The sequence below is a fragment of the Indicator indicator genome, chromosome 6 (assembly GCF_027791375.1).
Source record: "Indicator indicator isolate 239-I01 chromosome 6, UM_Iind_1.1, whole genome shotgun sequence".
NCBI classification, from domain to species: Eukaryota; Metazoa; Chordata; class Aves; order Piciformes; family Indicatoridae; genus Indicator; species Indicator indicator.
Genome location: NC_072015.1, coordinates 19,187,876 through 19,206,111, shown reverse-complemented (window position 1 = coordinate 19,206,111; position 18,236 = coordinate 19,187,876). Strand labels below are relative to the sequence as shown.

At 44.8% G+C, this 18,236-nt stretch overlaps 1 protein-coding gene across 1 annotated transcript in view; it reads left to right on the top strand.

Annotated features, from left to right (window-relative positions):
- Positions 1-10,877: 10,877 nt before the first annotated feature.
- TRIO (trio Rho guanine nucleotide exchange factor) overlaps positions 10,878-18,236 on the top strand; it is a 266,295-nt gene continuing 258,936 nt past the window's right edge. The window contains exon 1 of the mRNA XM_054381562.1: positions 10,878-10,992. Within this exon, the coding sequence (XP_054237537.1) occupies positions 10,878-10,992 (115 nt within the window). The remainder of the gene's footprint in view (positions 10,993-18,236) is intronic.

Below are 18,236 nucleotides of genomic sequence, written 5' to 3'. Positions count from 1 at the left end.
AGCTGGGTGTTAACACACCAGTATTTTGACTACTGCTGAGCCAAGCACCAAAGCTGTGCTTTTGCAATATTTCCCCTGGCCAACAGTAGGCAAGATCTTGGGAGAAGACACAGCTGGACCAGCTGGGGTATTCCATGCCATATGGTGTCAGCTCAGATACAAAGGCTAAGTGAAAGAAGGAAATGTGGGGGACATTGATAATTGGTGTTTGTTGTCTGGAGCAACCACTATACAGATTGAAGTCCTGCTTCCTGAGAAGTGCACGGACATCATCCTGGTTCTCAGGTATGACTAGTTTTCTAAAGATAGGTGATCCAAGTAATTGTATAACAGAAAAAGGTTCTGTCTATACTGGAATATTTGGCTGTTTCTATAGGAACAGTTGGATCACTGTACATTTTATAGTGATGTTGTTAAATCAATATGCAGTCATTTAAATGGCATCAATCTTTGCAGGGCTATGATTGTTCTAGATTAAAAAGAAACGTTTTCACCATGATTAAAATTCCTTCCAAGGCAACATAGTATAAAATAAGGAAAGTATTATTTTTTCCTACAAAAGGAATCATGCTGATATAAAAAATATTGTATAAAATGACATGTGGGCACATGCAGTATTACTTTCCATGTGGAAAAAAAATTTTAAATAAATTCCTTCAAAGTAGAAAAGAAGCAAGTCACAGAGTAAAGGGCAATTAGGAAAATGCAAACGGAAAAAAGAGAACAAATAAGAGGAGTCACTGTTCAACTTCTGTTCATTTGATTTGAATGAGGACATGTGTTATTCTAAGAAATTGGTTATCTACTTAATTTATCAACAATTTGAAAGAAATAGACTAGTAAAATGTGAATATTAATAAATTACTTAGGTTAATACAAGTGGAGGGAGGTCTAAACATTTTAATGATGCACTTCATTTGTAAAATTACTGGTCTGGAAGGTACCTTAAGAAGTCACCTAATTCAGAATGCCCTGTCAAGGCTGGGAGAACTAAATGTGTTTCACTGTTTATGCTCAATTATCCAACCTTTCCCCAAACTTTCTATGTTTATGGAAGTACAGATTTATGTTCATACTTCTAATAAAATTTGTTCTTTTAAATTTTTGTTATTAATTTCTAAGATCTCTGGCTATTGCAGTTGGACCAGCTCATCTGATCAAAAATACCACCTTTTTATTTGCTTAGTTTTCCAATAACCTTTCATCACCTACAACAACAATAGTCACAATGCATATACATGTTAAAGGATAGCAATATTTGTATTTCAGGACTTATGATAGCAGTAGGAAGGAGGCCAGAAAGAAAGTTCCAATATTGATAAAACTATTATTTCTCTGTAGCATTTGGCACCCATTGCTCTCCTAAACAAGACAGGGACTACATTTTCAGATCAGCATTTTGACTCTTTATGACGCTTAGCTTGCGTTGTCATTTACAACTGTTCATTTCATAGAAAATATGAATGTCAGTTAGTTGCATGTTTATCCCAGCACAGAAAAAGATTTTTTCTCCTTACCTCCTTTCCCATGCATCTACTCAATTCTTTCAGCAAATGTGTTATGAAAAGCCTGCTGACAGCCTTTTGAAGCAGTTCTGCATTTGCACTGCTAGTTTTCAGCTTCAGGTGCTGACACATTCCTCCAGTAGTAACATTTTCGGAGGTAGTTTTGTCTGTTCATGGTGTTCTGAGTCTTGTTCACAAAACTCAGAAAAAGCAAAATTACATTCTTTGGGATGTTTCCAATTATTTTTCCCCCCACAGAACAGTTTATTACCTACTTTAAAATAATCTAAAGATCTTAAAATTATTGAAAATATGAATAATCTAAGATGTGAAAATATTAGTATTTGTGATATAACTATTTCCTGAGCATAATTTAGAAAATACTGCTGCTGAATCAATGAGAAACAATAATGTTTCTAAATATGTTACAAACCCCCAACATGCCTCATAAATGAATGATAAAGTTAACTAATTTCTTTATGTATGAAAAATGAGGAAACTAAATTTTAATCCTACCAAACCAGTCAGTTGAAGAAGACTGATCACAGGATCACAGAATCACAGGATGTTAAGGGCTGGAAGGGACCTCTGGAGATTATTGAGTCCCACCCCCCTGCCAGAGCAGGACCATCGAATCTAGCGCAGGTTGCACAGGAGTGCATCCAGGCAGGTCTTGAAAGTCACCAGAGAAGGAGACTCTGCAGCCTCTCTGGGAAGCCTGTTCCAGTGCTCTGTTGACCTTTATAGTAAAGAAGTTCTTCCTCATGTTGAGGTGGAATTTCCTGGGCTGTAGTTTCCATCCATTGCCCCTTGTCCTATCACAGGGCACAAGTGAGAAAAGGCTGTCCCTTCTTTCTTGACACCCAGCCCTCAGATATTTATAAACACTTATTAAATCCCCTTTCAGTCTTCTCTTCTTCAGTCTAAAAAGCCCTAGGTCTCTTAGCCTCTTCCTCATAAGGCAGTGATAGCTTAAAGAAAAAGAAAGTAAAAGGAATAAAAAAGAAGCAGAGGAGCTGTAGATCTTTTGAAAAGATCTTTTGAGACTCTGCAGTTGTTAATCTTCGAAGCAACTGCTCATAAGGCTCTGGGACTGATTCATCCTACTGATCCAATCCAAATAGAGTGGGGTTTTGCCATTTCAGGCCTATCCATACATATTTGGCAACGTGGACCCGAGTGCCCTATGAGTCTCATAGGATTCTATTCATGGAGCTTTAATGATGCCAAAACCAGGTATTTCACCTGGGAAAAGGGTCTGTTTGTGGTCAGCACAGCCTTTCAAGAAGCTGAAAGAACTATTCAGAAACAATCAATTGTACTGAGGGGACCATTTAAGGTGATAAATGCAGTACTGTCAGGAACTCTCCTCTGCCAGGAGAAGTAGCACAATGTGTGACTGTCCCTAAATGGTATGCACAGATTGATCATTATTGTACTACTTTCCAAGTGACCAAGGGGAGCCCAAAGGTCCTCTCCTTGCAGGAAGAGGTCACACTGGAGAAGTCAGATGGTTCTTTGTCCTTGGTAATTCAAACTTTTTTTTTTTGTTGTTTCTTGAGGATCTGGAGAATATTTGGTTTACAGATGAGCAAAACATGAAGGAAAAATATGGAAATTTAGGACAGTGGCTTTACAGGTTAATATTCAAGAACAAATTATTACAGGAGGGGAAGGAAATGCTCAAACTGGGGAACTAATAGCTGTCTGGAGTGTGTTTGATCAGGAGGCAGGCACAAAGGATCCAGTATTTATCTACACCGACTCATTTGCCATCTTTAAAGGTTGCACTGAGTGGCTCCCATTTTTGAAACAAAATAATTGGGAAGTAAATCAAGTACCTATTTTGCAGTGGGAAAAATGTCAAGAGATACTTAATATAGCAAAGGAAGGGAACTTTGCTGTAGAATGGGTAGCTTCACACCAGAAAACTGATACTCTGACAGTTATTGGAATAATGCAGCTGATGAACTGGCCAGGTTAGCCTCGGTAACTGTGGGAGGTATAGAAGAGAAATGGGACTGGTTGCTGGAATGGCTGCACATCAAGTGAGGTCATTCAGGAACACTGGACCTATATAGGGAAGCCATAAACTGAGGATGGCCAGTAACAAAGGAAGCCTGTTGCACCTACACCTCTGCATGTGAACAATGCCAAGTTCATTTAAACAGACACCCTGGGGTGGTAACATCATTATAAGTGCATATACCTATAAATAAATAAACTAGATAGCAAAATGGGTCTTTGATACCAGAGATCACCTCTTACAGCAGCAGATGCTTATGGGAAACCATGCCATGGACCTCAAGGAGTCTCCTTAAGGCCTAGGAAAGCCTTTTTCAGAGCACATCTGTTCTTTCCAAATGAAAGAAATCAGTGGGATCTGTTTGAGCACTCATATAGTTTAGATCCACTGCAGCAGAACAGCCTTCACTGGCACCCTGGCTGAAACTCCTGTATGTCTTGGAAGTGTTTCTTTACTGAGCTCCCAAGTGACCCTGGAAAACCTCAAGATCTAATTGTAAATATCACCTGGCTGAACCCATATTTCTCCTTCACAGCAGCAAATTCAGAGGAGACTGCATTCTTGGAAAGCCATCAGTCTATGGAAGATTAAGTCATGTAAAACCAACAAACGTTATGAGTTACACAGGTTGCTATCATAGAATAGAATCATATAATCAAGAAGGTTGGAAGAGACCTCAAAGATCATCGAGTCCAACCTGTCACCCTAAACGTCATGACTATCTAAACCATGGCACCAAGTGCCACGTCCAATCCCCCCTTGAACACCTCCAGGGATGGTGACTCCACCACCTCCCTGGGCAGCCCATTCCAATGGCCAACCACTCTCTCTGTGAAGAACTTTCTCCTCACCTCCAGCCTAAACCTCCCCTGGCGCAGCTTGAGACTGTGTCCTCTTGTTCTGGTGCTGGTTGCCTGGGAGAAGAGACCAAACCCCCCCTGGCTACAACCTCCCTTCAGGTATCAAAACTAGCTTTCTAATACTGTAAACGTTGTTTTAAATTGTCAGTTTTCAAATGACTGAAACTGCAATTCAGTTCTATGCATAGAAAAAAATGTGTATTTTTTGTTTGTTGCATAAGCGATTACTCAAATCTCTTCAGTCCCTGTTACAAGATACTAATTGACAGAAGTGATACAGACATAGGCATCCAAGATGCTTTCCAATCTGGGCAATTTTAAACCAGTATGCTGATGAAGCTACGTGCATACAAGTACACAAGCAGTGGAACTGATTTAAATGCCCTCTTCTGAGAGATAACACTTGAAACAGGATGCCATTTGTTTAAGCTTCACTTTTGATTTACTTTTCACTTTTTCTGGGCTCATAAATTACAATTCTATTTTATGCATGGGTCTTGTGTACTGCTCTGTGCCGTTTCTTGCATGCTATTTTGACAACTACTTGCAGGCAAGCCAGTACAATTAATAGACTATTACTGTTAAAGCGGAAGGATAATTGTCAACTGGACTTAACTTTGATATTAAGTGAACAGTTTTCTTGTAGCACAAGGTGTGTCAAAATATTTGCTATAAATAAAAGAAGCAATGTAAGGCTGTTTGCTGATCTATTGGCAAGCATTAGCTGAATTGGCGACTTATTATCATGAGTTTCCCTCATGATAATACAAAGCAGTGGCCTGTGTTTAAAGGCACATATGGTACTTTTTTTTCCCCCTTTTTTCCCCCCTGTATGTATAGTGAATTTTTTCCTATGGACATTACATGTGTTTTTTAGGCATGAAGAGCAGAAGTCATTCTAATGCATGGTGTCTGTGTATTGTAATCAAATAAGATACTTGCGAAGCCTTTAATGCGTAAAATGTTGTGATGTTGTAATACTGTCCACTAGTGATCAGACACACAGATTACTGACAGCATCAGTAACATAAAAGTGACAGGGACCCACTGTGCTACTGTCAACTTTTATTCTGTAACATCCCCTGAAAGGAGCAAGAAATGGGCAGATCTAGAGGATGTCAGGCTTGATGTAGAAGCTTTCCTTGGAAGGCTTAACATGGTTTGTATAGAGAGATTTTTGGCAGTATAGTACATTTGGAACAATGGAAACAATATGACACAAGCCACTGAGTATGTTGCACTGTCCAGTTTAAAGAGCCAGAACTAGAAAAGCCCAAGAAAGAAATACATGCAGCTCTTTATGCCTAGAGAAGTGTAAGCAACAACTGCATTGACACTTTTGCTCTCAAACTAACCATACTAACCTTCATTGTTTCAGTTAATCTAGATTCTTGAGCCAAATTTCTTAAATTTACAAAGACCTGAAACAAGATGACTTTCCTTGTAAGGATTAACATGTGAGACAGTAGAAAGTGGAATTTGACATGAAAAGATAAATGCTGAATTTGCCTCTTGAGGAATTTCCCCCTAATGTTCTTAAAGCTAAAGAAAGACATTTTTAGCTCCCTGTCAATTAAGATGAACTCATCTACTGTTGCCAGTCTCCTTACTATGGGAAAGAATTACATTACATCCCTCTTTAGTTATCTGGAACCATACCATAATGAAAATGTCTTTGAAAACTCAGGGATAAAAATGTTAAATGATCAAGGATATGTAATTTAATCTGTTCTAAAGGAACAGGTTTTTATATGCAGAGTAAGAGTTCATGCTGCCTTGAGAGTAATTGATTAAAAAAAAAAAATCATCCATAGAGGCTTCAGCATGCATTGCCCTAGTGTTAGGATTTCTGGATACAATCCATCTAGACTGTGATCTCAGAATGAATGTGCACGCTGCTTTCAACCAGGTCCATGAAGTTCAATTCTTTCAAAAAGTCTCCAAAGCACCACACACAATTTCTACCCAGAAAACCTTGGATCCAGAAAACCTTGGAGGAAAATACTCTATTTAAGTCCAGTATGGCTTTGATCTTAATGCTAGTGATAGAAAATCTGACACTGTGCATGCCCATTTACATGTACACATTCTTCCTTATAGAGAAAGTGCAAATTTCTGAAAACCTGGATAGCAAAGGCAACTGGATGACTTGTCTGAGATGTGGCCAAGTGATTCAGGCACCGATAATTGTACAGCAATGTAGAATTATGAGTGCCAAAGTGTAAAAAGAAAACACAACACTTCATTAGGCTGAGGTTAGTCAGCAGATTGTGTATAGACCACCAATAGCCTATAAAACATCAGATGGCTGGTGTAATTTCCACACTAACAGAAGTGTCCTTGACATTGACAAGTCAGTTATGTGTCACATAGCAGAACAAGGAGATGGATTTTTATAAAGATATCACATCACTGAAATGGCAAGCATTTAAAAAAACATTGGTTATAAATAAACTCAGGGTGCTTAACATTTTGGGTAAGGGATATGCAAAGCCACACAAGTTAGTCTATAGGTTATTAAGAACCTACTTGATTCCTTGCTTAAGATTTGACAGTCATGACCACACAAGCAGAACAGCTTCAGTTGTTGTGACCATCAAACACTGCCCCGTTACAGTTTTTGTCTAAATGTACTAAACTTCTCTTTGCAGGCACTATGAGCGTCTGTGAAATGCTATGTCCTGCTGGGTGCTGGCAATGCTGCTCTAAGATTACAATGAAATGCAAGTATGTGAAAGGTCTTACCAGGGGAAATATAGAGAAAACACTTCAGACAGAAGTTTCAAAAGCTGACAGAACTCATAGAATGAAACAAGAACTTGATTTTATAGCATAAGGAAGTGGAGCATGTAGGCTCAGTACTGTTCGAGACAACTTTTCAAAAAGACATGGAGGCTGATGCAGAAAAGAGGGAGATAACAACAGTAACAACTGGAAAATGCCTCACTGCTAATCTACAGATAAGAGATGTATTTTGTGCTTTGAGAATAATTTGAAATTGATAAATGTTTCTATACACAAGTACCATTTAGATCAGAAACTGGATAGCAACTCAGAAATGGTACACATTAGTAACTTCAATTGTTTTCCTTATCTGCTAAAAAACTTAAAAGGTGCCTTGTCATCTTAAAAACACAGTAACAACTATGAACTCAAGCAGTATCCAGTTTTTGTATTCCGTTAGGGATGAACCATGAGGCCACATGTGGCACTTGTCAGCCTGGATACTGAAGACTGAGCACGGGGAAAGCTTCTTTACCCACAACAGGCCTCTTTGACAGGAATAAAAGTCTTTGTGCTTTGATATACTGCTTTTAGAGTGACCATTCAACCAGACTAAGACACAATACAAGGAAAAATAATACACGTTCTAATGAAACAATATTTCTCCTAGGGCATTTATTTTATTGGGGTGTACGTATTTTGAACAACTTGTTCACATAAAAGTCATTGCTTACAGAAATTAAGCATGATTTCAACATCTTTAGTTTTAAAAACTCCTGATATACACTTTAAAGAAACTCTAAGTTGAATTTTGGCCTTAGCACCATTGATAATTAGCAGGTCACAGCACCCCTAAAATACCTTTTACATGCAAATAGTATTTTTTCCTTTCCTGCACTTACCATTGCAATACTTGCAGGCAAACAGAAAGACAAGCAAAGTAGGAAGTCGAAGACGGAGAACATAGGTAGGCTTCCAAAATCAGCAATCATGCAACTTTTCAATGTGCACTGGTTTCCATATAGCAAATTCATACCTTTTTCATATGTTGTTGCTAGATTTGGTGGTTTTTTTTGAGTTTCAAGCCTAAAATGATCAAGAAGAACCAGATTAAGAAACTCAGTTTCCTAATGTCAAAATATTAAATACATGTGAATGAAACCCTTGTTTCCTTACAGTGTGCAAGGCACCTTTGTCATGTCGTTTTCCTATCTTTCCCTCGTTCTTTTGACTTACCTTTCAGTAAATATTGTATATTGAACATGAGCACAAACACAACTATATTGCTGTAATCCTATGAAGGCTGCAAAGAATATGAACATACTTGGCTGTTGAAGGTTTCTCTGTAAGGGCCACCTTTGCTGCGGGTGAAGAACTTGAATTGCAACTGGATCTCAATCACTTTCATGGTGATGAGAAGTTCTTGTAGTGGGATACACACTCAGGGCATCCATGTGATACAGAAAAAAATGGTGTCTCCTGCAATTCAGCAGATGGAGGGAACCTGGGAAGGGACAGACTTCAGTAACACAGCCTTTAAAATTGCTCAAATGAAGCTTGGCTTTTTAGAGTCCGCTGAAAAACTGTACAGTATGCTGGATGAGCACCTAAATGGAAACAGACGGTATCTTATTTTCAATAGCTGATGAATAGTTTTCCAAAGATTGTTCTAGTGTTGCACATATCAAAGCCTTAATTCAAATTTGGAAACATATTTTTGAGTGCTTCTTGCTCTCTAGCCATTGAAAGCTCAAATAATAGAGATTCCAGGAAGTCTAATTTTCTTTACTCATATTAACTCTTTCCATTTGCTTATCCCATTTTCTTCTATTCTTATGCAGGTCTTTTTCTTGCTCCTGTACAATATCCTACTCTACTTCCAGATCAACTCAGCGATTGTTAGAGAACAGCAGCATTTGTCACAATCATGTTTTGTACTAGATGGATAATGCCAGGTCAGCTGGAAAGGAGTTCACAGCGCAACCACTTCTGCCAGTGGGGTGCTAAGTTGGAACTCTTTCTGTGCCTGTTGCCTGAAAGAAAAATATTAAAAAAATCTTTTTCAAACTCTTCTCTGTAAGAGAAATGACAGTGGGAGCAGTTGCACAAGTTTTTTCATCATTATACAACTTCAGATAAATACAATTCGGGAATCCTGCAGATGACTTCCACATCATCTGACTGTGGTAAACTAACAGAGCCACATTTCTCTTGAAGTTACCTTTGCTTTTAACACTTAACCAAATGTTCCAGAGCTTAATTCCTCAAGCTGTACTTCTGCGTTTCAAGTATGCAATGTCTATGACCATTTACCACAAACATTTGAGACGTTGTTACTCTGCTTTAACAATTTGTGCAACTGCTAGGTTGTGTACTTTCCTGCTCTCTCTTCAACCTTACCTGCATACAATCTCATTCTGGCAGTTTAACATGAAGAGCACAGGGGATGCACCTTCACCAAGCACCCAACCGCGTTCTCCATCATCAGTTATTTTATCTTAATTGGATTAGTCTATAACACTAAACATTTTGAAGTGCCACTGCGATCACTGAAGAAAACAATAGCAGTAATGCAGGGAGCAGTGTAAGGGACTGTTTCGATGCCTTTAAAGGTATCTTCCTAAAAAATCTGACCTTTTTTTTTTTTTTTTTTTTTCGGGCGGCCGGCGCCTCTCCGATGAAAGCACAGGCACGCCGCCCTTACCGGGCATGAACCCTCGGTGAGAAGGCCCAGCCGTTGTGATCTCGCACCCAGCCCCCTAGGGAGCCGCAGGCAGGAGCGTGGGGTACGCGCTCCCGGACACCTGCCGCCGCACAGGGCGCAGCCCCGCTCACCCCCGGCCCCGGTCCGGACGCACCAAATGAAATTTTTAGGACCCCCAGCTCGACCTTCGCATACCGGCGAGCTGGCAGCTGGGCTGCCCCGCACCAGCTGCATACGAGGGCGTAAGTCAGTCGGAAGCGGTTAAAAACCAAAAAGGAACACCCGTCACGCCGTGGTTTAGACTCCGGCAGCCGCCAGGCCACAGCGGGGTGGGACCTGCGCCACCCTCGCCTGCCCGTCGGGCTGCCCCGGCAGCCGCGCCCCAGCCAATGGGGAGCGGGCTCGACAGGAGCGCTGACGTCCTGCACCGCCCCGCCTTGTCCCGACCGGTGCCGGACGCAGCCGGAGACTCCCGAGTTCTCCTCCTCCTCGTTCCGCCGCCCTTGTTCCTCGGGCGGAGACTTGCTTCCTTTCCCGATTCCCCCTTCCCATCCTTCTCCTCTCAGTCAAGATGGAGGACGGCGGCTACCGGTACTACGGCGGCTAGTGCAGCTGCTGTTCCTCCATCTCGCTCTTCGCTCTCTGAAAAAAAAAAGGAAAAAGGCAGGAAACGTTCCTTCTTTCTCCACCCACCGGCTGCTGCCTGCGCGGACTGCTGGCCCTTCCCATGCCATCGTCGTCGCCCTTCTCCTCCCGCGATTGTCTACGCTCCGGCTGCCGCCTGCCTGCCCGCCCTGACTCCCTGCATGCACACGCCGCCTCCTAGGTGGCTGCCGGGGGTGGGCGCTCCCGGAGCTGCCATTCCGCACATACCTTCATGTCCCTGTGCTTGCTGTGGCCGCCCGCTGCCGCTGCTGCGCATCGCTCGCCCGCTCCGTCTGCCGCCCTAACGGCCGCTCCCGCCCGGAGGTGAAGCCGGGACCCGTGGAGGGGGCGGTAGAGTTCGCAGTGGGTCTTGCCTAGAGGAGACGCCGCCGCCGCCGCCACACGCAGCAGCCATGAGCAGTGCCGCTACCGCCACCTCCTCTGCCACCACGGCCGGCAGCGGCGCGGGGGAAGGGGCCGAGGAGGCGGCCAAGGACTCGGCGGACATCGCGGCGTTCTTTCGATCCGGTGAGTATCAGCCTTGTCCCGAGAGCGGGGGAGAGGATGGAGGAAGGAAGGGACAGCAGTGAGGCCGCGGCTAGAAGTGGTGGCTGAAGGTGGTGAGAAGCAACGTCTTCCACTCGCAGCTGGTAGAGGGAGCGAGGGCGACTGGCTTTGTCAGGTGGACTCGGGGAAGGCTCACCTTCCCTTTGCCGACGAGGTCGCCTTGGCAGTGCCGGTCCGTACGGGGCGTCGCTGCGCTTCCTTGGGAAGGCGGCAGCGCGGGGCCTGGCCCGTGCAGGGGCGGCCTGTCCGGGCGGCCGCGAGATAGAAAGCCGGGCCCCCGCGTTCCGTGCCTGGGAGCGGCGAGGCTTCGTCTTAGGCCCAGCAGCTTAACGGCGCTTCTGCGGGCGACACGCCACTCTTGCCGGCAGAAACGAGGCGTGATAACAAGTGCGGCTGGCGACCCGGCTGGGACTGCTGCGGGGACTAAGTGCTGCCCCGCGGCAGTGTCGCCGGTGACAGGTGCGACTCTGCCCGATGACGGTCCGATAACGGGAGTGTTTACCGGGGCCGGACGGCACCACCTGGCGCCGGGCGGACCCGGGTTCCCCGAAAATGTCGCCTCGGGGGCTGCGCGGCAGGACTCGGGCGAAGGGGCCGCCGCGGGTCCGGGCAGCCCACGGCGCCGGAGGGGGCAGGGAGGATGAGCGGGGGCAGAAGAACGGCGTGCCGCAGGGCTGCGGGGAGCGGGCTGCGCCAAATGGGCCTCCGGGGAGGCAGACGGGCAGAGATGACACCGCTATAAAAGGCAACGGGCCGCTGGTCGCGCTCCGCCGGTGCCGCGGTTGCTGGGTGGCGACTGAAGGCAGGCGTGGGAGAGAGCAGCATTGAAAGAGGGTATATATAGCGAGAAGGGAACCCAAAAGACAAAAAGCGAAGCCCACGTTAAGGGGTGTCCGTGGCTGGGCTGAGGCGGGGCAGTAGCGGCTCTCGGGCGCTGCCGAGCTGGTAAGCCAGGGTCGGTGTGGAGGCTTGGGAGGAGAAGGGGGAGCCTGTTGACAGGCTGCTGGGATAAAAAAAAATGGAGGCCGCCTTCTCCCTTAGTGCTTACTCTCGGCACGCAACCAAGCCGGGAAGGCCACTACCCCCGCCACCGAATGTTGTACCCTGGGGAATGGTGGCGGGGACGGACGGGGAGGTCAGGGTTGCCTGGGCCACAGGAACCACTGGCGGCTGGGACAGAGCCCTGCCGGCAGTGGCTGAGCCTTTCTCCGGTCCCGGGCAACCTTCCCCCCAGCGGCGGCGGCTCCTCCCCTCGCTCCGCGCCCCCCAGGGCACCCCCGGCCATCGCTCCCGGGCGGGGCGGCAGAGCAGGGCTGGGCACTTGCTCGCTTTGGATGCCTAAAAAGGAGCGGCGTGCAAGGAATATGCAGACTCGCCACTGGAAAGATGAGGAGGGTTGCCAATTTTGTATGTAAAAAATAATAACGATGTCTGTAATAATAATAGAAGTTGTGCTAATAGGGATTTTAGGCAAAGTCCATGAGGGAAGTGGGAAACTGCTGGCACTCAGTGCTTGCTATTGAATGTGTTTGATTTAATGAGGAAGTGTGATTTGCAGCAGGCATCCCTGAAGCAGGTTTCAGAGCTGCGTTTGCTTGAATGAACGATCCAAACAGGGGCTGCATCTACTCTTAAGGGCCTGATGCTCCCTGGGCAACATCTTTCAAATGACAGCAACTAAGGCGAAACTCCTTGTTCAGTCAAGATGCTGGTCCTGGTGGATTTTGTCATGGGAGAAGGACTGAGCTTTGTTATTCTTAGGGAACAATCCCATTGAAAGAAAGGGATTACCAACAGTAGACTTAGTCTGGTGTTGTTAAAACTCGGTATGCATAGTAATCTTACAGTTTTGGAAGACCTTGCCAGCTGTACTAATAGTCAACTTACACATTTATGTGTGGGAAGAGGGATGACACAGAGTTGATAAGCTCGTAAGTGGTGTAGTGTTGACTTCTCTTACTGATAACTTTGGATAACAGAGGAGTTGCACTCAGCTTAGTCTTGCAGCAACCAGAAATCTTAAAGCAGTAGAAGGACATGTTAAATGCTTATCAAAAAACTCTTAGAGCATATTTTAACAATTTGCGTTCTCATTTCCATATTGACATGTGGATGTTACCTGGTTCAGCCTGGCCTATGACTTATATTGGAAAATGTTAACGCATTTTTCATGAGTGTTTGGTATCGAAAAGAGCTCTTGATTCTCTGCCTCAGTACATGATCTGCTCTTTTATAAGGAAATTGTCTATTAAGAGGTCTCTGGAGCTTCCCTTCATTTGAACAGGAGGCACAGTTTTTTTTCAGTGAAGTACAATGGGCACAGCAATCGATGAACAAGCAAAAAACTTCGTTTGTTGTATGTGGCAGTACACAATACTTTTCTCTTCATAGTGTCCACAATGACAAATCCTTCCAGTGACAAATGCTTCCTTTTTCCTGCCACTTGCAGAGAATGTCGGCAAAGCTGTAGCTGTTACTTGAAGAGAAACTGGGTAAAAAAGTAACAATGTTTTCCAGGAGGAAAAAACAAAACAAACGAAATCACACCACCAAAAAACCCCACTTAATCAGTTCTAAGTTTTAAGTTAGTTAAATTAGTCAGTTGAACTGCCAGTGGAGTTATTGGCTTTCCTTCTTCCAGACTAAGCCTGAAGTAAAACTAAAGCAGCATAAAGAAGGGGATTTCTTTATTTGGAAGATGTTTGGTTAAGATATTGAATGGCAGCTAGCTTGAAATGTGTGTGTTTCCAATTTTCACTTTGGTTATGTAAATTCAATTGCAACTTATTTGTGAAATGTGAAGAAAGCAGCTGGACTGGAAGTGAAGTAGTAGTATGAAAACATGAAGATTGTGTTTTGAATTTAAGGAACTCCCTTTATTGGGATTGGAAGAAATTGAGGCATCGTACTTTCCACTGTTTATTTGGTATCTAAATCTCATTACTTGAAGTTGAAAAGACAACAACACCTCGTTAGATGTATCTTCATTGTGGCAGGATTATGAGTAAAACTGCTTAGAAGCAGAGTTGAATGCTATGCTGAGTTACTATATTTTGATGGAGAGAGCACAGTGCTTGTATGTAAATTGGAAACTGGAAATGACTGTAAACTGACAGAAGGATTATGTTTCAAGCTGAAGATGTATAGACAAGCAACCTTTTTTCATATTAAAATGTGCACTGGTGACTTTGTTTTAAGATATATGTAGGTATCAAGATGTCCATGTGAGCATGCTAAAATTTATTATAGAATCAAGAAGGTTGGAAAAGACCTCAGAGATCATCAAGTTCAATCTATCACCCAGCACCTCATGACTATCTAAACCATGGCTTCAAGTGCCACGTCCAATCCTTTTATGAACATCTCCGGGGATAGTGACTCCACCACATCCCTGGGCAGCACATTCTAACAGCAGATCACTCTTTTTGTGAAGAACTTTCTCCTCACCTCCAGCCTAAACTTCCCCTGGTGCAGCTTGAGTCTGTGTCCTCTTGTTCTGGTGCTGGTTGCCTGGGAGAAGAGACCAACCCCCTCCTGGCTACAACCTCCCTTCAGGTAGTTGTAGAAGGGCAATGAGGTCTCCCCTGAGCCTCCTCTTCTCCAGGGCTAAACAGTCCCAGCTCCCTCAGCCTCTCCTCATAGGGCTTGTGCTTGAGACCTCTCCCCAGCCTTGTTGCCCTTCTCTGGACATGTTCAAGTGTCTCAATATCCTTCTTAAATTGAGGAGCCCAGAACTGGACACAGTACTCAAGGTGTGGCCTAACCAGAGCTGAGTACAGGGGGAGAATGACTTCCCTGCTCCTGCTGGCCACACTATGCCTGATGCAGGCCAGGATGCCATTGGCCTTCTTGGCCACCTGGGCACACTGCTGGCTTGTGTTCAGCTGGCTGTTAACCAGTACCCCCAGGTCCCTTTCCACCTGGCTGCTCTCCAGCCATTCTGACCCCAGCCTGTAGCTCTGCATGAGGTTGTTGTGGCCAAAGTGCAGCACCTGGCGCTTGGACTTGTTGAATGCCATCATGTTGTGCTCTGCCCATCTGACCAGCCTGTCAGGGTCTCTGCAAAGTCCTCCTGCCATCTAACAGATCAACACCTGCTCCCAACTTGGTGTCATCTGCAAACGTACTAATGGTGGACTCAATCACCTCATCCAGATCATCAATAAAAATATTGCAGGATTGGGCCCTGCACTGGGGGACACCACTAGTGACAGGCTGCCAGCTGGATGCGGCACCATTCACCACCACTCTCTGGGCCTGGCCCTCCAACCAGTTCCTGACCCAGCACAGAGTGGTCCTGTCCAAGCTGTGGGCTGCCAGCTTTGCCAGGAGTTTGCTGTGGGGGACAGTGTCAAAGGCCTTGCTGAAGTCCAGGTAGACTACATCCACAGCCTTTCCTACGTCCATCAGGCGGGTCACCTGATCATAGAAGGAGATCAGGTTGGTGAGGCAGGACCTGCCCTTCCTAAATCCATGTTGGCTGGGCCTGATCCCTTGGCTGTCCTGCAGGTGTGCTGTGATTGCCCCCAAGATGATCTCCATAATCTTGCCTGGTAGGCTGACAGGCCTGTAGTTTCCACGTTCCTCCATCCGGTCTTTCTTGTGGATGGGCATCACGCTGGCCAGTTTCCAGTCATCTGGGACCTCTCTGGTGAGCCAGGACTGGTGGGAAATTATAGAGAGCAGCTTGGCCAGCTCATCTGCCAGCTCTCTCAGCACCCTTGGATGGATCCCATCTGGTCCCATGGACTTGTGATTATCCAAGTGGCTCACCAAGTCCCTAACTACTTCCTCCTGGATTTCAGGGGAATTATACTGCTCCCTGACCCCATCTACCAGTTCAGGAGGCTGGTTATCCTGAAGTCCTCCTTCCTTGCTGTTGAAAATGGAGGCAAAAAAAGGTAATTAGTACCTCAGCCTTTTCCTCATCTTTGGTTGCAATATTCCCTTCCAAGTCCAATAAAGAGTGGAGGTTTTTCTTGCCCCTCTTTTTGACATTAATATATTTATTAAAATGCTTTTTATTGTCTTTCACAGAAGTGGCCAGTTTGAGTTCTAACAACGTCCTTAAACGTATCAGAGTTGCCTCCCCTCCTTTCCAAAGGCAATACACCCTCTTTTTTTTCCCTTAATTCCTTCAAGAGATGCTTGCCCATCCAGGCCGGTTACCTTCCCCAGTGGCTCATCTTTCTGCACATAGGCACAGCCTGTTCCTGTGCCTTCAAGAGCTCCTGTTTGAAGTAGGTCCAACCGTCCTGGACCCCTTTGTTCTTAAGGGCTTTGTTCTTAAGGGCAGGGTACTCTCCGAATTAGTTGCTTAAATAAGGTGAAGTTTGCCCTCCGAAAGTCCAAAATAAGGGTTCTGTTATTGCTCCTCCCTATTTCCCTGCATGTTGAAAACTCCACTATTTCATGATCACTGCACCCTAGACAGCCTCATGCCATCACATCTCCCACCTATCCTATCTTCTCTATTTGAGAACAAGCAGGTCAAGCAGGGCCTGACCCCTGGTAGGCTCACATAACATCTGTGTCAAGAAGCTGTCCTCCATACACTCCAAGAACCTTCTGGACTGCCTCGTCTCTGCTGAGTTAAGTTCCCAGCAGATGTCTGGCAGGTTAAAGTCACCCACAAGGACAAGGCCTGATGATCTTGAGACAGCCTCCAGCTGCTTATAGACTATTTCATCTACCACTTCATCCTGATTGGGTGGTCTATAACAGACTCAAACCAGGATGGCAGTTTTGTTATCCCTCACTCTGATTTTAACCCGCTCAATCCTTTCATCCTCTACCTCAAGTTCTGTGGTGTCAAGAGATTCCCTAGGCCACTCCTCCTCCTCTTCTCCCTCGCCTGTCTCACTCAAAGACCATCCAGTGCAGTGCTACAATTTGTGAATCATCCCACCATGTTTCTGTAATGGCATCATAGTTTTGCTGGTGAACCAAGACTTCCAGTTCCTCTTGTTTGTTACCCATACTGTGTGCATTGGTGTACATGCACTTCAGCTGGGCTGCTGATTTTTCGACTAACTCTAGTTTATGTCCCTCTCTCTCCTCTCCAGAGAGACTGGTTTCATCACCCACCCCCTTCAAACCTAGTTTAAGGCCCTCCCAATGAGCCCTGCCAACCCTTGTGCTAGAGTCCTCTTGCCCTTTCTAGATAGATTTACCCCATCTAGGTCCAGCAGGTCAGGTGTGGTAAAAGTTGCCCCTTGATCAAAGAACCCAAAATTCTGCTGCTGGCACCGTCCCTTGAGCCATCTGTTGATGGCGTGGGTTCTCCTGTTCCTTTCAGTGTACACCCTTGCCACTGAGGGAACTGAGCAGAACACCACCTGAGCTCCTGCCCCATCAATCAATTGTCTGAGGGCCTTGAATTCTTTTTTGATTGTCCTGGTGCCCTTCTTATCAATCTCATCGCTTCCAGCTTGGATTACCAGCAATGGATAATAGTCAGAGGGCTGGATTAGCTTTGGTAGTCTCCTGGTGATGTTCCCTAACCTAGGCCCCAGGGAGGCAGCAGACTTCCCTGTGGGATGGGTCAGGACAACATATAGGACCCTCTGTTCCCCTCAAAAGAGAGTCACCAACAACAATTACCCTCCACTTTTTCTTTATGGAACTGCTCCTGGTAATGATTATGGTCATGTAGTTGACAGCTTCTGCAAGTACTAGTGATTTGAGACATGGATCAATCTGTGTTCAAACAAGCCTTCTTATATCTGCCTGGACTGAGAATTGGTTGAGTAGCTGAGATCACTTAGGAAGTCTTAAGGAGTATCATGAAAAAAGAATATTTTTTTTATTTCCCCCCTCTTATATAATGATTGTGTGGTTTGCTTAGTCTTCATGAATATCACTTAAAAAATAATACTGTAAAGATAAAATCCAAAAGATTTATTCAGAAATTTGCTCTTTGAGGTTTACAAGAAGGACCTATGTTTTACTTCTTCCTAATCTTACTGTTTTATATACTGTTGTCTTGCTTGTTTTACATTGGTGTCCTGTGTGGGGGTGGCTGGAAAAGTTGATTGTAGTAGACAACTTTGAAAATGCTGTTCTAGTACAGAAAGTCTCTTAGAGGAGGGGGAGAAAAGAGAGAGGGAGGGAAAAGATTACACAGAAAAGAAAAAGCATGCATACAATTGAAAGGCAGCAATTTGTTTTCATGAATACTGACAATAAAAAGGCATGCTAGCTTG